The sequence below is a fragment of the Carassius carassius genome, chromosome 28 (genome assembly GCF_963082965.1).
Source record: "Carassius carassius chromosome 28, fCarCar2.1, whole genome shotgun sequence".
Taxonomy (NCBI): Eukaryota; Metazoa; Chordata; class Actinopteri; order Cypriniformes; family Cyprinidae; genus Carassius; species Carassius carassius.
Genome location: NC_081782.1, coordinates 20,713,002 through 20,739,332, shown reverse-complemented (window position 1 = coordinate 20,739,332; position 26,331 = coordinate 20,713,002). Strand labels below are relative to the sequence as shown.

Genomic DNA, 26,331 nt, shown 5'->3' with positions numbered 1-26,331 from the left:
GTTGATGTTACAGAGATGATTCAAGATTGAAAATAGTCTTTATTTTCTCACCTTGGAAATCATGAGACTTTGATTAATAATGTTTGAAACACACTTACAGAGTTCTGGCATGAAACTCTAGATGGCACAGTCCCATAGGTCTAACTCAGTCTGACCTAATGACATTATCACATGGCACAGCTGATTGGTTCTCTCCTGTATCGGTAGCCAATGAACTCGCTGCTCAACATTCAATATACTATATGACTAGTGCTTGCTGTAGCAATTGCACCTTGCTTCAGAAACCCTCCACCTTCCCCAGCTCCACCTGCATAGATCTGCTACGAGTTGATTCTTGTATGTTATATATGGGGGTTATTTAATGTATATTTGCAGCAGCGATATTTCTCACATGCTCACAGCAGCATGTTGCAGATGTATTGGCAATAGCAAGTGTTGATACTTGCTCTGCCACAGCAGCAGCATAGCAGATCTTTTCCGCCAAGACCAAATACATTAACATTGCCATGTCCATATTACCATGCCAATCCCTCCGTGAGTTGTCATGACATATATTAAGTTATGTGTAATAAAACCAAAGTGTCTGTCTCTCTTTTGAAAGTCTATGTCACCAATTTAAATCTGTTCAACTTCATCATAATAAGTAGTAGTATCTTTTCACAAGACTTGGATCAAATTGCAGGATTCATATAGATTTGATTTACAATGCCTTTATAACCTTCTGGATCTTATACATTTTGGTTCCCTGGACTTCCAGTAGAGGGAAAGAAACATCTCCGGTTTCAATAAAAAAAATCTTCATTTGTGTTTTGAAAATGAATCAAAGTCTCATGAAGGTGAGTAAATTATGACAGAATTTTTATTTTTGGCTGAACTATCTCTTTAACTAATGTAATTAATACATTTTTCCAAATGGAACCTGAAGAACCTTAACCTTAAAGTGTTCATTATACACAACCTCCACAAACCTGTATGAATTTCCGTTGAGCACAAAATAAGATTTTTTGAAAACAGTTGACAGTAGCCATTGACATTCATAGTATGGAAAAAAATTGCTATTGGTTATAATAAAATAAAATAAAATCTGCTTTAATACAGATGTGCCAAGTTCTTAGAAATGCACACTTTGTTGTTTTCATATGATTTAAAAAAAAAAAAACTTTTATACCATTTTCAAGAATAGAAACTTTACATTATTTGACTCTAGAAATGTCATATGGCTAAACCATCAAGTGATATTATTTAACATATTTTTCTTGTGTGTACATCATAATCATTTTCAAAAATGTTTTCAAATATATTTAAATAATAAAATGAAAAAAAAAAATGTATTTATATATATATATATATATATATATATATATATATATATATATGTGTGTGTGTGTGTGTGTGTGTATATATCTGTATATGTATCTGTATATGTATCTGTATAAACATCAATAAACTGGGATTCATTTCTAATTTATCTGCTTACAAAGCCGGTTCTGTATCTCTGTGTTAGTCCAGCCTCATGTTCTCCTGCTGTCCATTATGTTGTGTGACACGCTGGCAGAGGCTTGAGTGATGGCAGGTCAATGCAACTCACTGGGCACAGGCTGCTTTTTCTGGTTGCTTTGTTCCTGTTGTCTTCTTGGGTCAGGCTCTGGACGATAAGAACCAGATGCAGACCCTGGTCCTGTCCCAGTTCAGGCCCTCAGACTGGACTCGGATGTTGATTGTCAACTGGAGTATGTTCCCGGTGAAAAGTGGTCTGGCCAGACTTTAATTATGCAGGAAGTGGACTGTCCTATTCTTTCTGCTTCACGCCGCAGGCTCATATCATGATGGAGGTACCTTGTGTTGTTACACAGGGTGTTTTATGCACCTGTTGAATAAATTCAATGCATTTGTGGTAATGCAAAATAGAGCTAATACATATGATATATCATTTGACAAACTAACATTAACCAGTCATTAAGTGGGAATAAAAAAAAATTAAAATGAAATTATTTATTTTTTATTTTTGCAGGTGTCTGGTAGGAAATATAACACAATACTCAAATTATTTAGAATTGTAAAACTGTTAAGACTTAATCTAGAAATTAAGAAATTCTCCTCTGAACAAAATAAATAAAAATCTGTCTCAACCTTCACTGAAAAAAAAGACAGATTATCATCAGAAGTTTATTTAAAACTCAGTGTAGTGACACAAGTATGGGATATTTTTGCATAAAGCCACAAATATGACAATTTAAGTAGAAAAGTCTTGATGTTTGTTCGTGATGATGATTGATTGATTTTTGAGAGAGAAACATTTTCACATTTTACATATCATTAGTTTTGAAAATTTCATCGGAGAGCAGCATTTCCATTTTCCATTTGAAGTTTCCAAGTTTAGTTTTCCCCCTTCTTCTATTTAACCATAATATGTATTTTCTATCACCTTTTTTTTTTTTTTTAATAAAATAAGCAGGAGGTGGTCCCAATGTATCAATGTACCCATTTATATATATCATACTGACCCCAAACTTTTAAATAGTAGTGTAGAAAAGTTACAAATTGTCATTATGATTGGAACAGAGATATATTCTTTAATCAAAATAATGCATAACATTTCATGGTGAGCTTAGAAATATTAATTGACAGTTATTGTTTTCAATTAACCTGCAACTGAACCCCAATTTGACAATACGGCAAAGTGACAGACATTAATTGAACTCAGGAAGAGTTTTGTCATCATCCATTTATCCTCCACCTCACCCTGCTTTCATTGACACCGTGTGTCTGCTATTTTCTGCTATTTTATCTCCATCAGTCGGTCTGGCTCAGCATCTGTCCATTCTCACACTCTTTTCTGGGTAATTATATAAACTGGCAAACCCGTGGTGTGGCGGTTTGGGGCTGCCGCATGTCCTCGAGTGAGAAGCCGCTAATGATTGAGCCCCACTGGGAGGCTGCTCTGTAGGTCACCGGCAGGTGCCAATGGCTCTGTCATTACCTCTCGCTGGCAGCTTATGGAGGGGACCATCAAATGATCCATTTGCTTTTTGGCCCAGGAAAGAGAGAGATAGGGAGACTCAGGATTGATTGCTCCTGCGGGAGCATTCACACGGTGAGAGACGCTCCGTTATCGATCTGCTCTCCTGTACTGACAGTCGTGTGACTGAGCGCAGGAGGAAGAGAAGAGGAGCGACTCTGAGTGAGTTAGACTGTAGTCGAGCACACACTGCTCTTTTCTCACTCATTTGGAAAGTGGGCTGGAAACCAAGTGCCTTAAGCCAGTTTACTTCGAGCGTGGTTGTCAAGTTAGGGGGAAAATTTAGATTATATGAATAAACATACCATTTTGTTTGTTTTTAAAGACATTTGGTTTACAAGGACACAAAAAGATGTGCCCTCAGACACCATGTTCATCTACACTCTCAGAAAAAAAAAGGTACTAAAGCTGTCACTGGGGCAGTACCTACTCAAAAAGTCAATTTTTATACTTTTTAAGTATAAATATGTACACTTTAAGTACTGATACTTAAGTACTGACCACCGGTATGGACCATTTAGATATGAAGATTACAGTGACCGCTTTTGTACCTTTTTTCCTATCCATATGTATGTTCATGTTTTTGTTAGTGCTGTCAAACAATTAATTGCAAATAATGGCATCCAAAATAATAATAATCATATATTTGTGTGTGTATATACTGTGTATATTTATTATGTATCTATAAAACCACTCACATACAGCATGTTTTGAAAATATTTACATGTATATATTTATATTCATGTAATTTCCATTATATATAAATATTTTTAATATATAAACATAACACATTTTTCTTAAATAATATACATATCATATATACATCTACTACATATCAACAACAACTTTTATTTTGGATGCCATTAATCACAATTAAAAAGATGCTCATCAAGGCTGTATTTATTTTCTCTACAATACAATAAAAGTAATAGTACTGTGTAACATTTTTAAAGTTTAAAATAAATGTTTTCTGTTATAAAAAAAAAAATATATATATATAAAATGTAAAATGTTGTTTATTCCTTTGATGCAAAGTTGAATTATCAGCAGCCAATACTTCAGTCTTTAGCATTGATATTTTAAAAATATTTCTTATAAATCATCCTATATAATATAATATAATATAATATAATATAATATAATATAATATAATATAATATAATATAATATAATGACTTTTTTAAATAAATGAAACTATCATTTTTGTGTGCATTTAGTTTTTCGAACACAACACTTTTGGCTTCTATTTCATAATATATAATAATATAATTAAAATTTCTCAGGGCCGTCTAGTATTACACAAGTTTCTAAAGTTAAAACATTGTATTTTGCATTATATTGAAATGTCAATATAATGACTCTAAAAGTTGTTGTAACACTAGTTAATTAATATTACCAAATGTATTATATTATATTATATTAATAGGAATTTACAAGCCCTTTTCAGTCCTGCTGTCTGAAGATCCTGTGCCCCCCCCCACCCCTGTATCACATCTACTCCTCTACAGATCATTGAAAAAACACACTCTGACATTAAATTCACACTCTGCCTTCGAATGCCCTTTAGAAAGGAAAGCTTCTGTAGTCTTATCTGAGACACATGATGAGTTTTTAATATCTGCGAGTGAATAGTTTTGCTCAAGCTATAAATAACAATGCCGATAGTACACAAAGGATTAAATGACCCTTTCCGTTTCTGATCAATGCTTTTGTGCTGGGTAATAGCTTTATTTTAGACAGCTCTAGAAATCTTCTTCTCCATGAGGAAAACACAGTGTGGCACAGTGTGGCATAATAAACTTTTCCTGACATAACAAATCAAAATTAAGTCATTATCTACTCGCTCACGTCATTCCAAACACACACACACAGTTTTATTTTTTCTTTTTTTCTTTGTGTAACAGAAATAAAGCCATTTTGCATAATGTCCAGGCTGCTTATTTCCATACATTAAAACATACATTTTTCCACAAAATTCAAAGCTTACATCTCACAATTCTGACTCAACTCTTTACTTTTTTCTTTCTTTTTTTTTCTCAATTGCAAATTCATCAAATGCATAGTACATTTTTCTGGACATGGTTACAAATCCCTTCAGTAACTAATAACATTTTTGTCATTATTTTTAAATATAAAACTGAATACGTTTATACGTATAAAAAGAAATAAATTGAAAACTTGAGAGTGAGAAAATGGTGACATAACATTTCTTTTTGAGTGAGTTGTTGCTTTAAAACCTGGCACAAACACAAGTTCCCACATAATTTTTCCTGGCCTCTCTGTCTATGGTTGTAATCTAGGGCATATGGGTAAAAACAGAAAGCGTTTGATCTGTTATTCATGTTACTCTTTCAAGTTTGTATGTATATGCTTCTAAAGCAAGTACAAAGCTAAAAATATAAGACAAATGTTTCCCAGAATCATTGCACATTTAATAATAATTTAATAAAGTGGTTATCACTTTAATAATCATGCAGCTCTCTCTTTAAAAATACTCTTATACCATTCAGAAGCGGCTTGTTGCCTCAGAATATATATATATATACAATTTTTTTTTTTTTTTTTTTTTTGGAAACCCAATTTAATAATTTCAGGAGTTATAATTTTTGCTTGTACCATGTGACCTTTCTGCGTGAGATTGGTCTTTATCCCTGCTCTCTGGCAGCTGTAAACACATTTTCTCTTACCTGCATTACCCAGCACCCTTTGCTTGTGCCCACGTCTCGACCCTCTCTCTGTGCCCTTGCCGTTACATCCCTCATTTGTCTCTCTTCCCAGGTGGTTGTTCACACCAGAGCAGGAGAGCGCCTGTACCGATTCTCACCTTGGGCAAAGTATGTGACCAGGCGTGAGAAGTCCGTCATCTATGATTGGGTACATTGGGACCCTCCTCAACCTTACATTGTAAGTGATTATTTCCCCCCAGCCACAAGAGGTGTGCCACAACCTTTTATTTTGTTGTGAACTATAATGGGTTCCTTAACTTTGTAACCCTTCTATTTAAGTATAACTATGTACATGTAATGAATTCTTAATTCGGATGACCATGCAAGTGTGAAAAGTATGGAAGTTTATTTCTGCCACTTACTAAAAAATAAAAAAATAAAAAAAGGTTATTGTGACTTTTTATCTCACAATTCTAACTTTTTTCAAAGAATTGATAATTTATGTCCCAAAGTTCGAACTTTTTCTTTAATCAGAATTAGTTTATGTCTGGCGATTCGAACTATACTTTAATCAGGAGTTTACATCCTGCATTATTTCTTCTTCTTCTTCTTCTTCTTTGCAGAATTCTAAATATACACCTTGTAATTCTGGCCTTTTCCTTAGAATTTTAAGTTTACCTCCCACTATACATTCTTTTTTTTTAAGTAGAATTCTAAGTTTACATTTTGGCATTCTTCTCTGAATTTTGAGTTTGCTGTACATCTTGCATCTTGACTTTTTTTCCTTCTTGGTATTCAGTTTACGCCTTGCAATTCTGATTCCCACAATTGTAAATTTACAATCCCATATCCCAAAGAGTGAGATAATTGTGAGATAAAAATATGCACTAACCTTAACCCCTTAACTGTCACTCACGTTTTTGAAGATAGACTTGAATGTGCATGATACAAACCTACATTTTTAAAATTCATGACTGAAAACATTTTGTAACATGATATTGATGTACCATTTACATGGTAATGCAATGTTTGATTTTAAAATGGGTTTTAAAGGATGAATTTTGAGATTTTAAGTTTTCAGTCTAGGGTTGCGCGATAAATATCGTCCGATAATTAATGCGCATCTCGTCAGTAAAGCCGGGTTCTCTAATCAGCGGTTAATTCCATTAGGTGCGTGATTTCACATAGAGCAGCTGTTACTACACAGAGCCATTGTTAACTGACTAGCTGTGCAAATAAACACTGAAAATGAACGTGGATTTGCGCAGCTAGTCAGTATTCGGGACGGGGTGACAGTTAAGGTGTTAAAAATTTATATATATATATATATATATATATATATATATATATATATATATATATATATATATATATATATATATATATATATATATATATATATATATATATATATATATGTGTGTGTTATATATTAATTAATTTATTTATTTGTATATTTATTTTTTATTCCATGGCAGAAATTTGCTTCCATAAAACAGTACTCTAGTTAGGTCATGCGTGTGTACTGTATATTCCCTATTAATTAAAGTTTCCTAGCAAACTGTTTCTGAAAACAGGAGGATAAAGAAAACATATTTATGAATACATGAGCCATTTCATTGCTTTCTACTTAGAGTAATTTTGCTTTAATGTCAAGTCAAGCCTGTGAACATCATCTCCTCAGACTATGAATTATATATGCCCGTTAATGTCCTCCAGTCATGAGTCATGATTTGCTGAGATTCCCCAAATTAGCTACTGTCAGCTCTGTTCAGCGCCTGCATCTTATCTTGTGTTGTATTGGCATGCACTGTGATGTTAAATTTGGATGAAGAATTATTCCAGAGATATTTCCCTGCTGTTTCTGTGCCAGCACAAGCACCCTCGTCCACAGAAGCCCAGGAGCTTACGGATATACGAGTCCCACGTTGGCATTGCTTCTCCGGAGGGCAAAGTGGCATCCTACAGCAACTTTACACACAACGTGCTGCCTAGGATCAAAGATCTTGGTAAGAGACCACGTCTCTAACACAAAATGTTGGTATAATTAGAATTTATGCTTAATAGACTTTGGTTCAAAGTAGTTTTATCATGACTAGTTTGACTAAAAACAGCTTATTTTATTTTATTTTATTACTTTATGTTGTGATGTTTTTTTTTTTTTTTCATTGGTTTTATTTTGGTTTCATATATTTATTTATTTATTTATTTTTAGCGTTGCCTTAGCATGTTTTTATTCAAACAAATTACTATATCCATAGTTTTTTTTTTTTATTGCTTTATTTAGTTTGAGGGTATTTTTACCCTACTCACTTTTTTTTCCCCAGACAGTTTTACTAAGGCTTTAAACATTTCTTAAAACAAATGACTTAAACCGCGCAAGAGTGTGTCCCTTCAACGATTCAACGTTGGTATTTTTCTCTGTGCCCTTTTGAAACAAAATGTTATTTTCAGTTTAGAATTTGGCACACGTTTTAATATTCTTTCTTCCTTCAAATCATTGTTTTAGCGAAGATAATTACTACATAATGATATGCTCTTAGAGAGTAAAACTTTCATTTTTCTCTGCTAACAAAAAGCACAATGGGCGTCATCACTAGCAGGTCTGTAAAGCACTTTATTCTTTTTGATGCATTACAGAGAAGTACTGAAATACTATGGTGGAGCAGTTTCATGTTTTTTGGAGATACACCATGAGAGTACCATAATATACCTTGGAGTATCATTTTGGACAATAGTATATATCAAAGTATTACCATCACACTATATTTTTTATAAGGATACATGCATTATTTTTAGCCTGGAGAGAGGTTATGTTCTACTTGCCAACATTCCTCCTTCATAACAAAGTATCTGAGCTGCAGTGGTTCTTAACCTGACAGACCTGCCGCATTGATGATGAGCCACTGGCCTCGGTGCCAGTGTTCTGGGGAGGCTGCTCTCTCAACCAAGCCCCTTTGTGCAGGTCAACACCCTGTTTACGGGCTATAGCTGCCATGTGGAGTGTTCATTAGTGCTGTCGTGGGTGAGGGCTGGAAAGAGGTGTGTTTGAGTGTGCCGATGTGTTTTAGAGATGCAGGGGGAATTTTCAAGTATTTACCAGACATGGGAGAGCCTGTGGATTAGAGATTGGGGTGATGTGACAGTTAGAGAGAGAGTTCGCCAAATGTAAAGAAAATTCTTAATTTCGTCTGTGGAACATAAAAGATTATTTTTTTTTCTATTTAATGAATGTGAATGGGGACTCTCGCTCAGATATAGATTTATGTGATAAACAACTGGGAAGTACTGAGAATCTTTTGGAAAGCTCTTCTCAGATGATTAATAACAACATGTATTGGTCTGTTTGTGACTGAGGTTAGATATAGTTCACAAAACCACTCTAAACCAGACTGTTCTGGTTTTTCATTTCTAGAGTCAAAGCATTTAACAGCTCACTGGAGAGGATACACATGAGTGAATAATGACTTCAATTCAGGATGTTCTTCTATAACTGCTAAATGCAATGGAAAAGAGCAACCAGCACATTATTTAACATTTCTCCTTTAGTGTATCACTCAAAAACAAAGACGTACAGGTTTGGAGTGAAACGAAAGTAAATGATAAAATATATTTTAATTTTTTTTTTTTTTGAGTGAATGATCTTTTATCTTTTGCTTCCAGGATCCTGGACTCTGTTTTGAAACATTTATTGTTGACAGGAATATTTGTCTAGAGTTGCCTGCGGTGTAGGCAGAGGGCTGATATATATATTTTACAGCAGAAGTTCCAAACATTTATCTCAGTCAGAGAGTCTGAATCCGTTGAAGTGCTTATAAAAAGAATAATGCTTTGAAATAAATGATAATTTTCTTCATTTCAGTATGAGAATTGAGTAGGTGGTGGCCTTATTAAATCCAAGTTTCAGTTTAAGTAGAATATCACTGTTAGAACTGGAATAGATCTTTCTAAGAATCTGCTTCATTGAAACAAAACCCTTTTTGTTTGTTTTTGTTTTTTTGTTTGCATTGATCTTTCGTTATTCGCTATGTACGTTTGTATTTATTTATTCATTGATTTATGTTAGTCATCTGTCTATCTGTCTGTCTGTCTGTCTGTCTTTACTACAATATTACTTTTAGAACTGGAAAAGATCTTGCTAAGAATCTGCTTCTTAGAAACAACTTTTTTTGCATTGGTCATGTTTTTGTTGTGTTTGTTTTCATTTTGTATTAATGTCTTTGCAATGGGGAGGGGGGGGGTTCTAGTTTTTTTGTTTGTTTGTTTTGTTTTTTTGTCTGTCTAGGTTCTGTTTGGGAAAAAAAAAGTTTGTTGACTAACATTTTCCTTTTTTTTTCTTTTTTTATATGCATATGGTTCCAACATTCATTTTGTTTAAAATTTATTTGTTTGTGTATCTATCTGTTTATTTTCATTTAACAGAGGTTTTTGTTTCAGAATGAGTTGGTAATGGCTTTATTAAATCAACATTTTTACTTTAAAACATCACTTTTAGAAGTAGACAACCATGGAATGAGCTCTTTTTGGACATGGAATGCATGGAATGAGCTCTTTTTGGACAGTGTACACACACCTCATATTGGGCTCCCGAGTGCCCCATCTATATACAGGCACAGTAATTCTATAGACATATCATGGAGGTTGGACCTTTTAGCATCTTAGAAACATGGGAATCTTTAAAAACATTCAGACCCACTTCAAGATTGTGCCTGTAAGTTGCACAGGCTCAGGCACCACTAAAGGTTTCCTCAAAAAATATACAAAATTACTATTTTTTTATTTCTAGTAGGCAAAAAGAAGTATGTATGCCTGCATGTTTAGATTGAAAATGACCGTCTTCCCACATAAAGTCCTACGATGCTATTCAGAGTAAAAAAAATATTATGATAAAATAATTAATTCATATGTCCATGCACTTAACCAGTATGTTGTTGCATTGGATCTTTTGCTTCCTTGAGTTCTCATTGTTTTGTGGTATCCAGTTGCATTTCCCTAGACAATTGTGGTTCTGGCATCAAAAAAGCATCGAAAAGTGCTCTCTGTGTGTGTGTGTGTGTGTGTGTGTGTGTGTGTGTGTGTGTGCGCGTTCGCTCATGCATCGTCAGTGAGACGAGCCCCTGGCGCACACTTCATCAAAAATCCCCAAACCTTCTCTGAAGCAGGGCGAGGAAGATAGCTAGATAGATAGATAAATAAATAAACCAACCTGCTCAAAAAAAAAAAAAAAAAAAAAAACTATGTGAGACAAGCCTGGATCTCTCTCTTGAGTTCTTCCAGTACAGATTCTAAGCCGTGTCAGTGCAGCTACAGCCTGCGTGGGGAACCGAAACGCTGGTTTTGTGGCTGATCTGGACAAATAAGACTTGTGTATGACCCGATGAGTCATTCAAATGGGGAGTCCGGGTGGCCACTTTGTGTTCACATAAAAAAAGACCAGCTTCTGTAGTAGACACTTACTGGTCAGACCAAAGGGGGGGGGGGGGGGGGGTGTTATGTTGGGATGGCAGCTGTATTCACTGTACTTTGGTTGATTGGGATCAACCTGAGTAGTTTTTTCCTGATAAGATTTTTTGTGGCATTTGTGGCATATTATTTTTGCTTGATTGTTGTATAATATTCTCTTGTTAATGAAAACAGCTGTTTTGAAATCATGTGAAGCCATGGTTCTCTATGTGGGCATTTGGTACACACACTGCTGTGGGGATGACACAACATCAGCAGAATTTGTACTTTTAGAGACGGCCTTCCCCTTCTGCCGGCCTCTAGACATACAAAGAGCTGGTTTGAGTGTCCGGTTTATGTAGCATCTCAAGGCTCAGATGGGACAGACCAAAGCTAGGGCTAGATCTGCCTCCTCTGGGGGCAGCACTTGCAGGCTCACCACCTGATCCCTGAAGGGAGCATTAGTTCCGGGAACCAGGTCCAAGTGGGACAATACAGCACCACAAGCAGGACATTTTCCTCGTCCTTCCTGACCTTGCACAGCATATGTGTGAGAATGCTCACTGGGGAAAACGTATACTTGTGCAGGCCCTGCAAAGCCAGCTGTGTGCGAGTGTGTCAGTGCATCAGTGCTGAGTGTTCCCTTGGTCAGGGAGTAGAACAACTGGCAGTAAGCAGTTTCTGGAAAGGCAAACAAGTCTACCAGAGCAGCTCCGTAACATCTCCAAATCAGCTATACTGTCTGGGGATGGAGTCTCCATTCTCCTGGGAGCATATCAAGGGGCGGCAGTGGCTCAGTGGTTCATGTAGGTTGTCTAAAAACCGGAAGGTTGGTGGTTCAATCCCCGGCTCCACCTGACCAAGTGTCGAGGTGTCCTTGAGCAAGACACCTAACCCCAGCTGCTCCCGACGAGCTGGATGGCGCCTTGAATGGCTGACACTGCAGTCGGTGTGTGAATGAGTGAGTGAATGGGTGAATGTGAGGCAACTTGTAAAGCAGTGGCCTTGGGGTCTGTTGAAAGCGCTATATAAATGCAGTCCATTTACCATATGCACAGACATGTGAGATTACGATCATGACCATCACCCGGTGCCAGGTAAGGACCGCATCCAGAAATGCACTGGTGAAACGGCATCTTTAAAAGACGACACATGTAAGCTCTTTTAGAGAAATAGGCTCTTTCAGGGAAATGCTCTTTTAGGTGCTAAGACACACAGGGGAAATTGCCGTTTGCAAACATGACAGGGGGTAGTGCAGCTTGAAGTGCACAACCCACTCGACACAGGAACAACCACCACTGAAGCGCCGTCCGCCAACACAAGAAGCTCCCTAGTGCGAGCTGAACTCGTCACACACAAAGCAGTTTGGAAGGAGCAGAAAGATGTTGTCACTTGGCTGCCGGTGGACAGGTGGAGCCAGCAGCTGCCCGCCGGTTAAGGGTATGACGAACCCCCTCAGTCTGCTTCTGTTTACCCGAGGGCTGCTGGGCCATCACTCGACCAAGAGAACTCGCTGTGACTTTCGGGAGAAGGAACCTGCAAATCGGTTTCCAGCAGTAAAAGGTGCCGTCCATGACCTGGTAAGCTCCTCATGCACCTCTGGTAAGAAAGGCACCGAGGCAGGGCACTGAGAACCAGTGCGAGCCACCCCAATAAACCAATCTACCAACCTTGAGGGCTCGGGATGGCGGTGGATCCCTAGATGTGTGGCTAGACTCAAACTTGTTTCTGAGCTCTTCAGGCAGTTCATTTGACTTCAGGGCTTGGTTTTATCTCTGATATGCATTATCAGCTGTTAGACCTTTAATTAAGAAATGTGTGCCTTTCCAGATTAAACCCACTCAATTGAATTTGCCACAGGTTAACTTTACTCAAAGAGTAGTAACATCGACATGCAATATGAATGCTCCTGAGCTTAATTTCAACTGTCCCAGTTAAGGGTATGAATACTTATTCAATGGAATCATTTAAGTTTTTTATTTTTAATAAATTTATAAACATAACAAAACGTGGAAAAATTAAGGGGTATTGATACTTTCAGAAGGCATTGTACATTTGGCATTTTAAAAGACTTTAATTGAAGCTTCTTTAAAAGTGTAAGTCATCCAAAAATCTTGTATTATAATAATAATAATAATAATAACTATTATTATTATTATTATTATTATTATTATTATTATTATTAATGCTATATTTACTGCTATATATTGCAATATCATTATTTAGTTTTAATATTTTAATGATAATAATACAAATAATAAACTACACCATACGTTTTTACAGTACTGTATTACAGTACATGTTTTTAGAAGCAATATAACAGCTTTGTGTGATGAACACACAAAATTAAATGTGTGAATGAAAACTGGAAAATGAAAGCAAAGATCTGTTAATAAGCACTGCTCTCTTTACTGTCATACACACAGGTTATAACTGTATTCAGCTGATGGCAATCATGGAGCATGCATACTATGCTAGCTTTGGTTACCAGGTCACCAGTTTCTTCGCAGCATCAAGGTAAATCTGTCTGAAACTGGACAATTTTTTTTTATTTTAACATTTTCTTTTTGTTTTTGAGTCCAAGTTGCAAACCTAGTGAAATGCCTTGCAGTAATTTTTGCTTAATTTTGTCACATTCCTTGGACAATTGAATAATTATTATGTCTCAATTCAGTTGTATTCACTCTTTGAGCTGCTTCAGGTTTGTTTTTGTCTTTCATTATTATTTCTATGTTCATGCATTTCCTTAATAAAATATATGCATTTTCTTAATAAAATTTATGCACTGTCTATGGAGCGGACATGATTTACATTTGACTGCAGGTGGTATTCTGTATACAACTTCGTATGTGACAAATTAAATCTTGAATCTTGTCTTCTGTCTAGAGGCCATTCACACAGAACGTGTTTTTGCATTCTGCTGTGTTTGACCATGTTTGACCATCGTATTCGTGTCTTGCTTCTTTTGCAACATCTCATGCATGACACAACATTTCCCAAAACTCAGCGATCTGAAAAGTTAAAAAAAAAAAAAAAACCCATATCTCTACCTTTTTTTCTTAAATATTTTCTTCCGGTGTATCTTCTGCCAGTTTTCTGTGTAAAAAAAAAACAAAAAACACTTATGCTGCTTGATATTATAAACTTTTGATATTTTATTTTAATGTATTATTGTAATTAGGGCTGTCACTAATGATTATTTTGGTAATCGAGTAATTGGTAGATTATTCTGACGATTAATAGAGTAATCTGATAATTATAATAAATTTTTTTATAGTAATAAAAATAGACCTAAGCGAATAATAGGCTTTAAAAGTACCTAAAATACATATATAATAGCAATAAGTTAATAATTATTAGTGCAAAAAATAAAGTATCAAAGCAACAAAACTGTTACATAATGTATTATAAACAACAGAGCTAGCCTACATTACGTAATATAAAAAATGCCTGCAGAGGGAGCCAACAGCTTGACGATTGTTTTTACACTGTGCGATCTAATCCTTGCTTCATATTGACATTTAATTCAAATGACCATTTAATATTTGGCCAGGTCTTTACGAAAGAAATGCTACAGCCACTGTCATTTCTTGAATATGTGTGGACATCAAAACGTTTAAACTCAGAATGACTTGCGTATTCTCCTGTGTTTGCGTAGATTTATAAATGATCGGATAAAATGGCGCATGTTGCTTTCTCAGTAGAACGTTATAATAAACCCAAACTCACAGGAATGTGCAGAGATGGAGTTTGAGATGTTCCACACATGTAAATGATAACAGTTTGTGTGGAGCAGCATTTACTGTGAACAGAGCTACTCTGATATGTACATATGTAACCAACACACATGTAAATAATTAAAGTGCATATATTAAACCTGCATTGCATAGATTTTATTGAATTGCATTGTTTGTGAATTCACAATATCATTATGATTTATGATATATTTTTAATATATATTTATATTTTTTAACATATCATGCAGCCTTGGAAAATGATTTATAATGCGTTTCATGGATTCAGCCTTAATCGTGACAGCCTTAATCGTAATCATAAATACACTTGTTTTGTAGTGCATATAGTTTTAACGTTTACCACACTATATGCATCTAGATATTAATCTCTAGTGGCTACTAAAATCTTGCAGATTTCAAGGAAAATAGTTTATTCAACAGTGCAAAATAAACAGGATGCTTTGCATTTTGTTAGGCCTGTTGACTTAGCACTTAATGATGCAAGGCAACATCTGACCATTTGATGAGTCAATTAGAATGCAGTTAAATGCCTCTGAAATTCAGGATATGAGGGCAAAAAATGCCCAGCATGGGTTTTTGTAATGTTTTTATATCATAATATATGGTTGAATGTCTCGAGCAAGACTGTACGACATTCACATTACATGATTTAACAGATTTTTACACAGAAAGGGGGCGACAGCACACCACATTCAAATAAATTATCATTCATGTTTTCAAAACCACTGGCCAAAAAAAAAATATATATATAAAATTAAAGGGGTCATATGATGCAATTTAAATTTTTTCCTTCTCTTTGGAGTGTTACAATCTCTTGGTGCATAAATGTCTACGTCACTACGTGGAAATATTTGTGTAATGCTGCCCAAATGTTCATGCAAAGAAAGAAGGCGAGGTTTCAATAACCGCAGAGTGTTGAAGCAGCCATGTCAGGGAGATGCTCTGTGTATCTAGGCGAAAGCAAAAGCACTTTATTTGGCCTTCAGAAAGTAGATGCTTTTAGGAATCTTAAGATTACTTACAACAGAACAGCAACGCATTTTATGGACGACTGTTTTGTGAACATAGGAGAGCAGGTAATTCTGACTTTGCAACGACAATCTGGTGCTTCTGAATCAGCTACTGCAAGTATGTTTAGTTATTAGTTTAAGTATTTGCTAGTGAATGTTCAAATGCTGAGTTTTGCACATAGCGTGTGTGTGATCGAGAAAGGGTCACACAGTGGAGTTAGCTGTCTTAACCATCCATGGCTTGTGAACTTCAAACACATACAGGCCTCATCACTGTGTCTGTCACGCGACTCTGTTCCCCTTTCGGGCTTGAACTGATGGTAAAACTAAGGACATTAATAACGGTCTTTACATTTATTATGAAAGATTAAGCTTGTTATTATGGAAAAAGGTGTTACATTTCGACGAGTGCTTTCAGTGATCGGCCAATCACAATGCACTGGGTCAGTTGGCCAATCTGAGAAGACTGCGCTTGTCAGAAGGAGGGACTTTGTAGAAAATGACAAGTTTGAGAGAGGCGGGGCATAGATAACCTACAATAATGTACAGTATTTGAAAAATAATGTTTTTTTTTTTTTTTCGTGTTACACCAAATAATGATCTTTAAAAAAGCATCCTATGACACTTTTAAATCATCTTTGAGAGCAAGGGGGCCCCCTGGTGTTTTTGGGGCCCTACACAGCTTGCGTATTTTGCGTATAGGAAGGATCAACTCTGCCTGCATCTCAAATTTGTAAATATAAAAACATATTCTTGATGAATCACTCTGAAGACAGCTGTAGTAACCATCAAGTAATTTAATAAGTGATTGATCTGGATTACTAGGCGGGAACTCTTGTGAGTCAAAGTTAAAAAAGTGTCCCTGAAAATCAACTCTTTGATGCACTTGTTGACCCTCAATGTAAAGGATGCTGCCCTTAGGCCCTTAACATGGTACACTCATTTGTATATTCTTAATGTTCAAAATGAGATAAATGTAACCCCCTTAGTGAAAACAATAGGCGCACACATACACCACAAGACTCTGTCCCACATCTGTGGCCCCAAATCACAGAGAGGCTCCTCTAACGTGGCTGATAATCTCCCTGTAAACACATTTGCAGTTAATCCTGTGGAGAGGTAGAGACCTCAGATAAAGGAAGACATGCAGGAATTCTTTATTTATGTGCTTTATTCTGTCGCTTGCCCTTACCGGCTAGTGCTGAAGACAGCCTATAGCGCGAGTATAATGTATACAGAGTAATTTCACCCATGATTGATCTCCCTGAGCCGTTTAAAAAGTGCAAGGTCTGGATGCTGGGAAGGGGGTGGAGGCCGAGGGGAGGGGTATTGTTGTCACCCTGCATCACGTTTTCCGGGGGAAAGCGATATGATGATAGCTGGAGGACAGATGAAGCTTCTTGGAGCAATTACACTGAGGAGATACGTGAGGAAGCGCTGATGGAAACGCACCGCTCTTGCCCTTTGTTCCTCAAGGAGCAGTACATCACACCGAATGGAGGCTTTGACCTCTGCTCAGCCGCCATGACGGTGTAAACGATCTGAGATTGATTTCTATTTACAGCCATTTTTGTTTGTTTTTACACGGCAATTGGGCGGCACGGTTGATGTATTTGCACATGTCGTTCTGCTGGCGCTGCTAAACACAACTGTTGTGTAGAGGGGATTTTTCTTAGATGGACACATGCACACATACGTAATGTGGCAGAACTGGGATGGTATCCAGAAGCTTGTAGGTTTGAATCCCAAGAGGACGATCCATGAAGAATGGCCACTGCGCCACTATAATTGCTTATGTTATGTGGATATTTTTTATTATATTATGTGGGCTAAAGACCAAAGTTTTTTAATAAATATATTTGAAATTATTAAAAAAATAAATATTATTATTCATGTCTTTTTAAATGTTTTTATGTCTTTTTTTATGTCAAAGCTATAAAAGAAATCAAATAGGCCTATATTTTCTCTTTATTCATTTATTTAGTCTTTCTGCCTTTATACAGATAGAACAAAAGAAACATTAAAGATTTGTGTTGGAGAGATCAAAATTGGATTGGAGATGGATTGGAAATCAATGTTGGGTTGCCCAAAGCAATATTGCATCATATGTAGGAGCGTAGCCCATAAGACAATGCCCCCCCCCCCCCCAAAATGGAGCCTATTTTATTATCCATTTTATGTTTATTCTTAACCTAAGTTCAGAACAAATGGCTTCTTAGTTGTGCATTTGTCTTACACTGTTAGTAACATGAACAAAACCTTTTTAATCACAGTTTGCAATTGTCAACCATCAGTACAGCTCTAACTGTAAGCCGACTCCAGCAATGTTACACATTTACATTTTCTTTAGCTCATCTTGCAGTAAGATGATGTTCTGGATTCTGAAATCAGTGCGATAAACTTAGAAAGATATCGGTAGCATTTTATTTTACAGTCCTGTTACTCATGTACATACTATGTACTTATTATAGTAATTACAATAACTATGTAATAACTAGGTACTAACCCTGAACCTACCCCTAAACCTAACCCTACCCCATGTAGTTACCTTGTCTTACCAGAACTCTCTTAGATAAATACACTGCAAGTACACTATAAGTACATGTTAGTACACGTACTGTAAAATAAAGTGCAACCAAGATATCTCTATACTTCTGAAAGAATTGGTCTTAACAATCAGACTGCTGCTAGTTTCAAGCTTAACCCAAGACGAAGAGCTTGCCAGACAACCTCTGCCCAGACTGCTCTGATATCTGCCTTCATCTGTTCTCCTCTCCAGTCGTTACGGCACCCCAGAGGAACTCAAGGAGCTGATTGACGTGGCTCACTCTCTGGGTATCATCATCCTGCTCGATGTGGTGCACAGCCACGCATCCAAAAACACAGAGGACGGGCTGAACAGATTTGACGGCTCTGACTCCTGTTTCTTCCACAGCGGGCCCCGTGGAGAACACAGCCTCTGGGACAGCAGACTCTTCAACTACTCTGGGTGAGACTCAAGTTTGTTTTCACATTTCAAACACCCAACGCTTCACCTAAGTTACACGGCTCTCTCATCATACAACACCTTTGTAACACAGCATTGTGTAACACAACACAGGGGCCCTTCTAAAATCTAGGCATTCCAAATCCTAGTGAGCTGCTTACAGAAGCAGCGTAGACACGTTTTCGACTGGAAGACTGTTCCAGTAATTATGCTGCCTTCGAAGATACCTTTTTTTTTTTTTGCCAAATTGTTCTACAGGGCTGAAGATCTCCCTTTAAAACTACAGTTGAAATTTAGCTTTAACTTATACTTAACAATAAATATAAAAGCATTTATGGTAGATTTGTCTCTGCAAGCAAACAATTAAACAAATGAATAACTCATACGTTCTAAAGCATACATTGCTGCACAGAAATTTTAATTGCAAAATGACAAGCTTAGTGGAAAAAAAAAAAAAAAACACCGGTTGAAAAGTTGATGGACAATGGACTCTTTTCACAGACAGTGATGACTTATTTTAACGGTCATCAGCATTGCAAATCCTGCAAAGTTTTTTTATTTATTTTGTATTTTAATTTTTTTATATATATATTATGTGCATTCATATTTTTTTTGTATTACCTTTGCATCAAATCTTTATTTAATTAACTAACTAACTAACGCTGTGAGGATGTTTTTGTTGCAGTGTTTGTAGGATTAAAGGTAAACTGCCGTTATCGATTTCTGTTATCGATCGTGGAGTTTTTCTTTTGTTATTTGAGCAAATGGTTCCGCCAGACATATATTTGATGTAGGGCTGGGCGATATATCGAATATTAGCGATAATAACGGAATAATTTTGACGACGATGTACAATTTGAATATATCGGGAATATTGAATATTTCAAATTCAAGCATACTTTCCCAAAAGAACGCGCCGAAAGTCCAAAAAAGGAACCTGTAACTGCTGACTGCTCTACGCCCCTCTACTACGAGAGCTTTAATGATAGCGGTTGCCAGATAACAAGAGTTTAAATCTCTGAATCAGAGCTCCACTGTTACAAGGATACATTTTCTGCCCGGTGTTTGCTTATTTTAAGCAATCTGGCAACCATGCGCACGTGCTCACTCCTCATTGCGGAAGAGCCGCTGACGATAATCTGAAAACACTTACAAGCTGGAATTGAGCGATCTAATGAAAGCGTCGTTCAGCCGGTCTGTGTTCTGTCGTGAGATTTCAACTGTATTGTTTGCATTTGTGATCGCAAAATAAATGCACTTACTCGACCGCTGATGTTTGAATAGAGAAACATAGGCTATGGCCATTTGGAATTACTATTGGGGAATTTCACTGATATGTTTACCAGTTTCCATAATATAGACAGAGATAATGCAAAAGTCTTTGGTATTTATTTATATATATTTATATATAAGAAATAGCTATGTGCTTCAGCAACTAGCTCCCCATCTAAGAGGGTTTTTAGTAGTAACATAGTTTCATGCCACAGAGCTTCTCTTAAAACCGCAGACAGTTGACAGACTTGTGTTCTTAGCTTAAAAACTTGTTAAAAAATTTTAAATAAAATACTTATCCCAGTTGCATAGTTTAAATTGTGAATTGCATGCACTAAAAAGTTGACAGAATGCACTTTCTGTAACTGTTACTTAATTTGCACTGCTTCAGTTACATATAGGCCTACATATATTTATTTAATAAAAAGAAGTAAGTAATCGCTTGGTCTAGATTTTTTAACTGCTTAAATTAGCTGTTTAATCTAAATAGTTTTTTTTTTTTTTTTTTTTTAATGGGCAAAAGAAAATCATGTTTTATGGTTCATTATTTAAATGCAAATGCAAACATATCGAGGTATATATCGAATATCGTAAAAATTTTGACAATATCGAGATATAATTTTTTTTTATATATCGCCTAGCCCTAATTTGATGTAGTTTCCCATTCAACACTATAGATGTTTATTCAATTCAATTCAAGTTTATTTGTATAGCGCTTTTTACAATACAAATCGTTACAAAGCAACTTTACAGAAAATTATGTTTCTACAATATTTAGTAGTAGCTAGTAGTTTGTGCACGTTTGACAGGATTTTAGAAAAATAAAAATAATAATAATAATAATTACCCAACTATGACGACTTCAGCTGCCGAGAAACCTAGGAAAATGTATTATAAATATTTGAATAGTTCTTTAAAAAATAATAGCATTAAAATGGTGACAAGCTTGGAGAAAAAAAGAAAAGAAGAAAAAAAGATTGACAGTTGGTGGACAGTGCAGGAGGAATACGGTATACATATTTTGTGTAAAAATAAATCATATTTGAATAGCGACAAGCTTAATGGAAATAAATCAAATTTGGTGGACAATACTGGAAAAATTCATTATAATTTTTGTACAGTATATTATAAAAAAAATGAATAGTACTTATAAAAAGTCAATTTTTATTAGCATTTGTTTGCTTTGTATTTTCATGTTTCCTATAACGCAGTTAGCTTAGCTTAGCAACAAATTAACTGTCAGAATGGCTGATTATTTCATCATTTGTTTTTCTTCTCTAGTTCACTCAAAACACCATTTGTAATCATCTTTTTTTTCTTTTTTTTTCTTTTTAATGGAGGCTACAAACACATACTGTGGGTTTTTTAGGTTTTCCGTTGTGTTGCTCTCTCCATATTTGTGATTCTTCTTCTTTTTTTTTTTTCTTCTCCACTCAACAGCGTAGGCAGCCAGGTTTTATTTGAAAGCCCCTTTTTTCCAGTGGTGAAATACCCATTCAAGTCATTATTATTGTGTGAATCCCTGAAAACGCCTTTAACTTTTAGTGTTTGTACACAGTGGCTGCATTTACATGCACATCTTTTTGTTCAATTGGACTGAATTCTTTTAGATTGATGAATCTGATACTATCTGTAGTGTTTACATGAACGTTTAATAAAGTGATGGGGTTATTGCGTACTAGGGCTGTCATTTTTGTGAAAATATCATTTTAGATTTTTAAGACATAAGTGTTCATTGAATCGATTGTAAATTCGATTTTCCATGTCTAAAAAAAAGACATTTCCTTTTTCAACGTCAAATAACGGACGAACGTAAAGGGAGCGCTGGAAACGCACAAGTCAGCAATATTTCTTATTTATTGGTATGAAGTTTCGTGCAGAATAACAAACAGCAACAGGAGTGCAACATTCTCGAAAGAATATTTTTATATAATTTAATAATCCGATTCGGCGCCCCATTTTGGGAGATCCCCCTCATCCAGGGGCGGCATTTCCGTATGGCAGACAGAGAATAGCCAGATATGTGCCGTGAAAAATTATCCAGAATTAATATCTCGGTTGCACTTTATTTTACAGTACGTGTACTAACATGTACTTATAGTGTACTTAGTGTATTTATCTAAGAAAGTTCTGGTAATACAAGGTAACTACATGGGGTTGGGTTAGGTTTAGGGGTAGGTTCAGGGTTAGTACCTAGTTATTACATAGTTATTGTAATTACTATAATAAGTACATAGTATGTACATGAGGAACAGGACTGTAAAATAAAGTGCTACCAATATCTCTATTATAATTCGTTATTATTATTTTAAATCACAGGGTTTTAGAAATATTTAACCAATGATAAGTATTTAAAGGAGCTTGTAAAATTTCGTAACGCCATTGGATCCTCAATCTCTCGCGAAACCTCGTCACTTCACCCCGCCTCCACTCAGATTGACGCGTGCGTTCAGCTTGGAGGAGACAGATCTCCGCTTATCCGCAAAGCAAGGGTAAACAAATAACTGTTTGAATAGTACAGCATTTTCTTTACTCAAACATTATGTCTGTAAAGGCTATTGTCTGTGTGTGTTTGAAGACTGGAGAAGTACATTTTTTGCCATCTGGCCAATATATACTTTTGTAAGTTTTAAATATCCTGCTATGGATAAGTGCTTAATCGTTTATATCATGAGATTTTGGCTAAGTGTATTAAACCACAAGAAAAAACTGAGCGCCCATAGCAACAATATACATTATATCCTAACCTGTTAAAGGTGATGATAGCATATAATGCGTTGCACTTGCCTCAGATGCGGACAAAACACAGATCTCCTCATTCGCCGGCCAAAGACCTTGTTATTTCCATTTGAGATCGTTTTTCATATAGCCTAATGTTAATTGCACGTGTCTGATACAACAACAACACTGCCGACGCAGTGTTGTTTAATTATTGATTTTTCTGCCTTTTCTTTCTTTCCCCCCTGTATTTTAGTAGAGTGTGCCATCAAACTGTTTTATTTGTCAAAACCCATCAGACATATTGTTTGAATTTGGATGCTTAAACAAAAAAACTATGAAAAATAACTCTTATATTATACTAGCAAGCTTTGGATGTGACTGAGGGCTGTAATACAGCCTCTGGAGTGTGAGAGAACAAAATGGCTTAAAATACTTAAAAGGTGTTCAAATTATACATTTTTGTGACAATACAACAATTACCCGTCAAGTGACAGTTCTGTCAGCTGTCCCGATCGAAATGCAAGTGAGTCTTGTATCGCAGCGTGCAGCAGGTCGTGTAGTGCAGACGAGATGCTCTGATGAGAAGTGCGCACTGAGAGAGTTCATGAATTCCAAGACTGGGTTCGAATGACTGATTTACTCTAATAGTTTGTGTTGATTTATTTTATTATTCAAATCTATGTTTAATAAATGCAGGAATTTCCCTCATAAACTTGAAAGCTGCAAGAATTATTAAAACCATGCGATATAGCTACACCCACAGAAATTAAGGACCTGATTAAATAAATATAACTCTGTTACACAGAGATTTGAAAAATAAAATTCCACAACTTTTTCAAAACGTTTTTAGTCCTGGAAATTTATGTTTTAAAAACGCATGGCATTTCCATGTTATTCATGTCCTTACAGTCTAAATGCAACTGGTGCATGCTCTTAAAATCACTTAAACTGGTCCAGCAGTGTGATTGCGCGAATGCTCCGTTACTTCTTCCTCCTGTAATCACATGCCGGATCCGTAACCCCGCTTTGTTCCGGGACCTCGCAAATTACAAATTAAGCACTGGTGTCGCACTGTGTTTACACATAATAACCACTCTCCTACACGGTTGTTTTTAACAGCAGAATTTATGTTTATCCATTTATGGATAAATATACATATAGTCCTAAACCGCTGTGCTGTGTTGCTCATATTTATCACGAAAAAAAAGCCCCTCCCCATGCCCAAATCAATCCAATCGAATGATCACCTGTACTCTCAATCATATTAGAAGAGGAATAAACCACCCCCTTCAATCTGATCGAAATTTCATTCCGATTTTCAATCCGATTGAGCCACTTATCAGATTACAAACAGATTATTTGGGTGCATTTAAACGTAGCCATTGAGGCACATCTCATTTTGTCATTGAATGCCACTCAATGTTTTCCTGAGCACCTTGAATGCCACCTTTTAAAAAGCTTTTAAGATCCTTGTTCATTCCCGTTGCATGTTTCAAAGCACTTATATGATAGAATTAAATTAAATCAACAGCAATAGTTATTTGTAATATGTTGCATATCCTTAATGTTTCTTTACTCTAATGTCTAATTTCAACCACTCAAGTTTACTGTTCTGGAACTATGGAAGTTTATAAGTGTTTGTGTCTGTTCCTGAATTGTGTGCCCAGGTCATATCTCTGTAATTAATAATGTGGGATGGAATTATGCTTCCATAATTAGTTCACCTCATCAGCACTTTTGTTTGCCCATAATCAAGCATTAACATGTCCTTATCTCACGCAACGGAATATTCATGTAAAATTCTTAAAGCTTTTAAAGATGCTTTCTGTTAATGAATAATCATTGCAGTATTTGCCTATTTAGGCTAATTCATCTCTGGAAACAAAGAGACAATGCAAAAGCGCTAAGAGGCTTAGAAAAGCAGAACCCACAGTAGACCAAGTTGGAGGAACAGTTCTGTCATTATTTACTCACCCTCATGTCGCTCCAAACTTGCTAGATTTTCTTCCAAAGCAGAACTTTCCACTGCTTAAAATGACATAAGAGTAAGTAATTGATGACTTTACATTTTAGGGTGAACCATCCCTTTTAATTCCAATAACATGTCATTGTCAAGGCAAATAGTTGGAACTTATGTTTGACCTGGTCATTTTTTCATCATTATAGCTACAAATGCACTGCGTTTCTGTAGCCATTAGGTTTTCATCACAACCATATGCCAGCTAATATGTTAATTTCCCTATTCCCCCACTCGAACCCATACTGAGTGAGTCTTTAAATTGGAACACCTACTGTACTCTATTTGCCTCTGGCAGTATTCCCATTGCTTGTCAGCCCAGTCTTGGGCTGACAGCAATTACTTCAATGTTGTATATGAAACCTTTCTGCCAAAGCGCAGTGTGAATTCTCCATCAGTATGTCCTTCCTCATTGTTCACTCCCTTTGTCTCTGAAGTCATGCATGTTAAATATGCTATCTAAAATTCAACTAATCACGTTCAAAATGCAATAATTGCCATACTGTTCTATTTGAAATGATGTGCTCGGAATAAGAAATAATGGCCATTTATAAACTGATCACATATTTTTCTCACAGTATTCTTGTTTGTGAAATATTTTGAATTTGAATCATTTTGACTTATTAATAAACACAATAAATAATTATTCTGCCTTGTAATGGAATTCAATAACCTAACTGAAATATTCTGTTTCCAAGTAATGGAACTCTCTTGCATTAATATACAATTAAACCTGTGTTGTTCACACATCTGCTGTTTTAAGATTCATCTTTTGAAGAATATTGGGCAGTAAGTTATGTACTGTAGAGTAAGTATAGAGTAGAAAGGAAGCAACTGTTTGTTTTATGAACAGTTTTGGGGAGTAACTAGTAGGGATGGGTCACAATTTTTGAATATTCGATTAGTCGATTTAATTACAGAATATCGATTAGACTGCGATTATTTTCTAAGGATGTGAAAATAGTGCCCAAGCAAGTCTGATCCCCAAAGCCCAGTTGGGTTGACTAAAGTGATCGCTCCGTGCCGTTCTCGGACGTGGTTGGTTTGAAGAGGTGGGCCAGAGCATGGTTCAGTTTAATTAGGGTGTGGTACACATGCAGTGTGAGCGCTAACCGTGCCGGAGCAGGAACTACTGATACGTGCAGTATGATTACGTGAACATTTCTGAGCGCCAAACGCAATAGATTTATAAAGCAATATGTTGTGAGAGGGTCTTCTGTTTCACCACGTCCCTAACGACTCAAAATAATAAACCACAAAGTTAAAGTTAACAAAACGATGCACTCAACTGTGCTGAGCGAGAAACTTCCTGTTTCCCACTTATTAAGTCGTGATTACAAGCTAGCTGCATTAAAATTATTTGTTATTTGTCGAAATAATAAAATGTAATATTCCACTGGTTGATAACCATAAACATTTACCACCCATATATACAATTTTTTT

At 35.9% G+C, this 26,331-nt stretch overlaps 1 protein-coding gene across 1 annotated transcript in view; it reads left to right on the top strand.

The window, feature by feature from the left end:
* Nucleotides 1-26,331, top strand: part of LOC132108177 (1,4-alpha-glucan-branching enzyme-like) — a 187,314-nt gene that overhangs the window by 32,656 nt on the left and 128,327 nt on the right. Inside the window, exons 4-7 of the mRNA XM_059514781.1 lie at nt 5,798-5,923; nt 7,559-7,694; nt 13,554-13,644; nt 18,672-18,881. Coding sequence (XP_059370764.1) covers nt 5,798-5,923; nt 7,559-7,694; nt 13,554-13,644; nt 18,672-18,881 — 563 coding nt within the window. The remainder of the gene's footprint in view (nt 1-5,797; nt 5,924-7,558; nt 7,695-13,553; nt 13,645-18,671; nt 18,882-26,331) is intronic.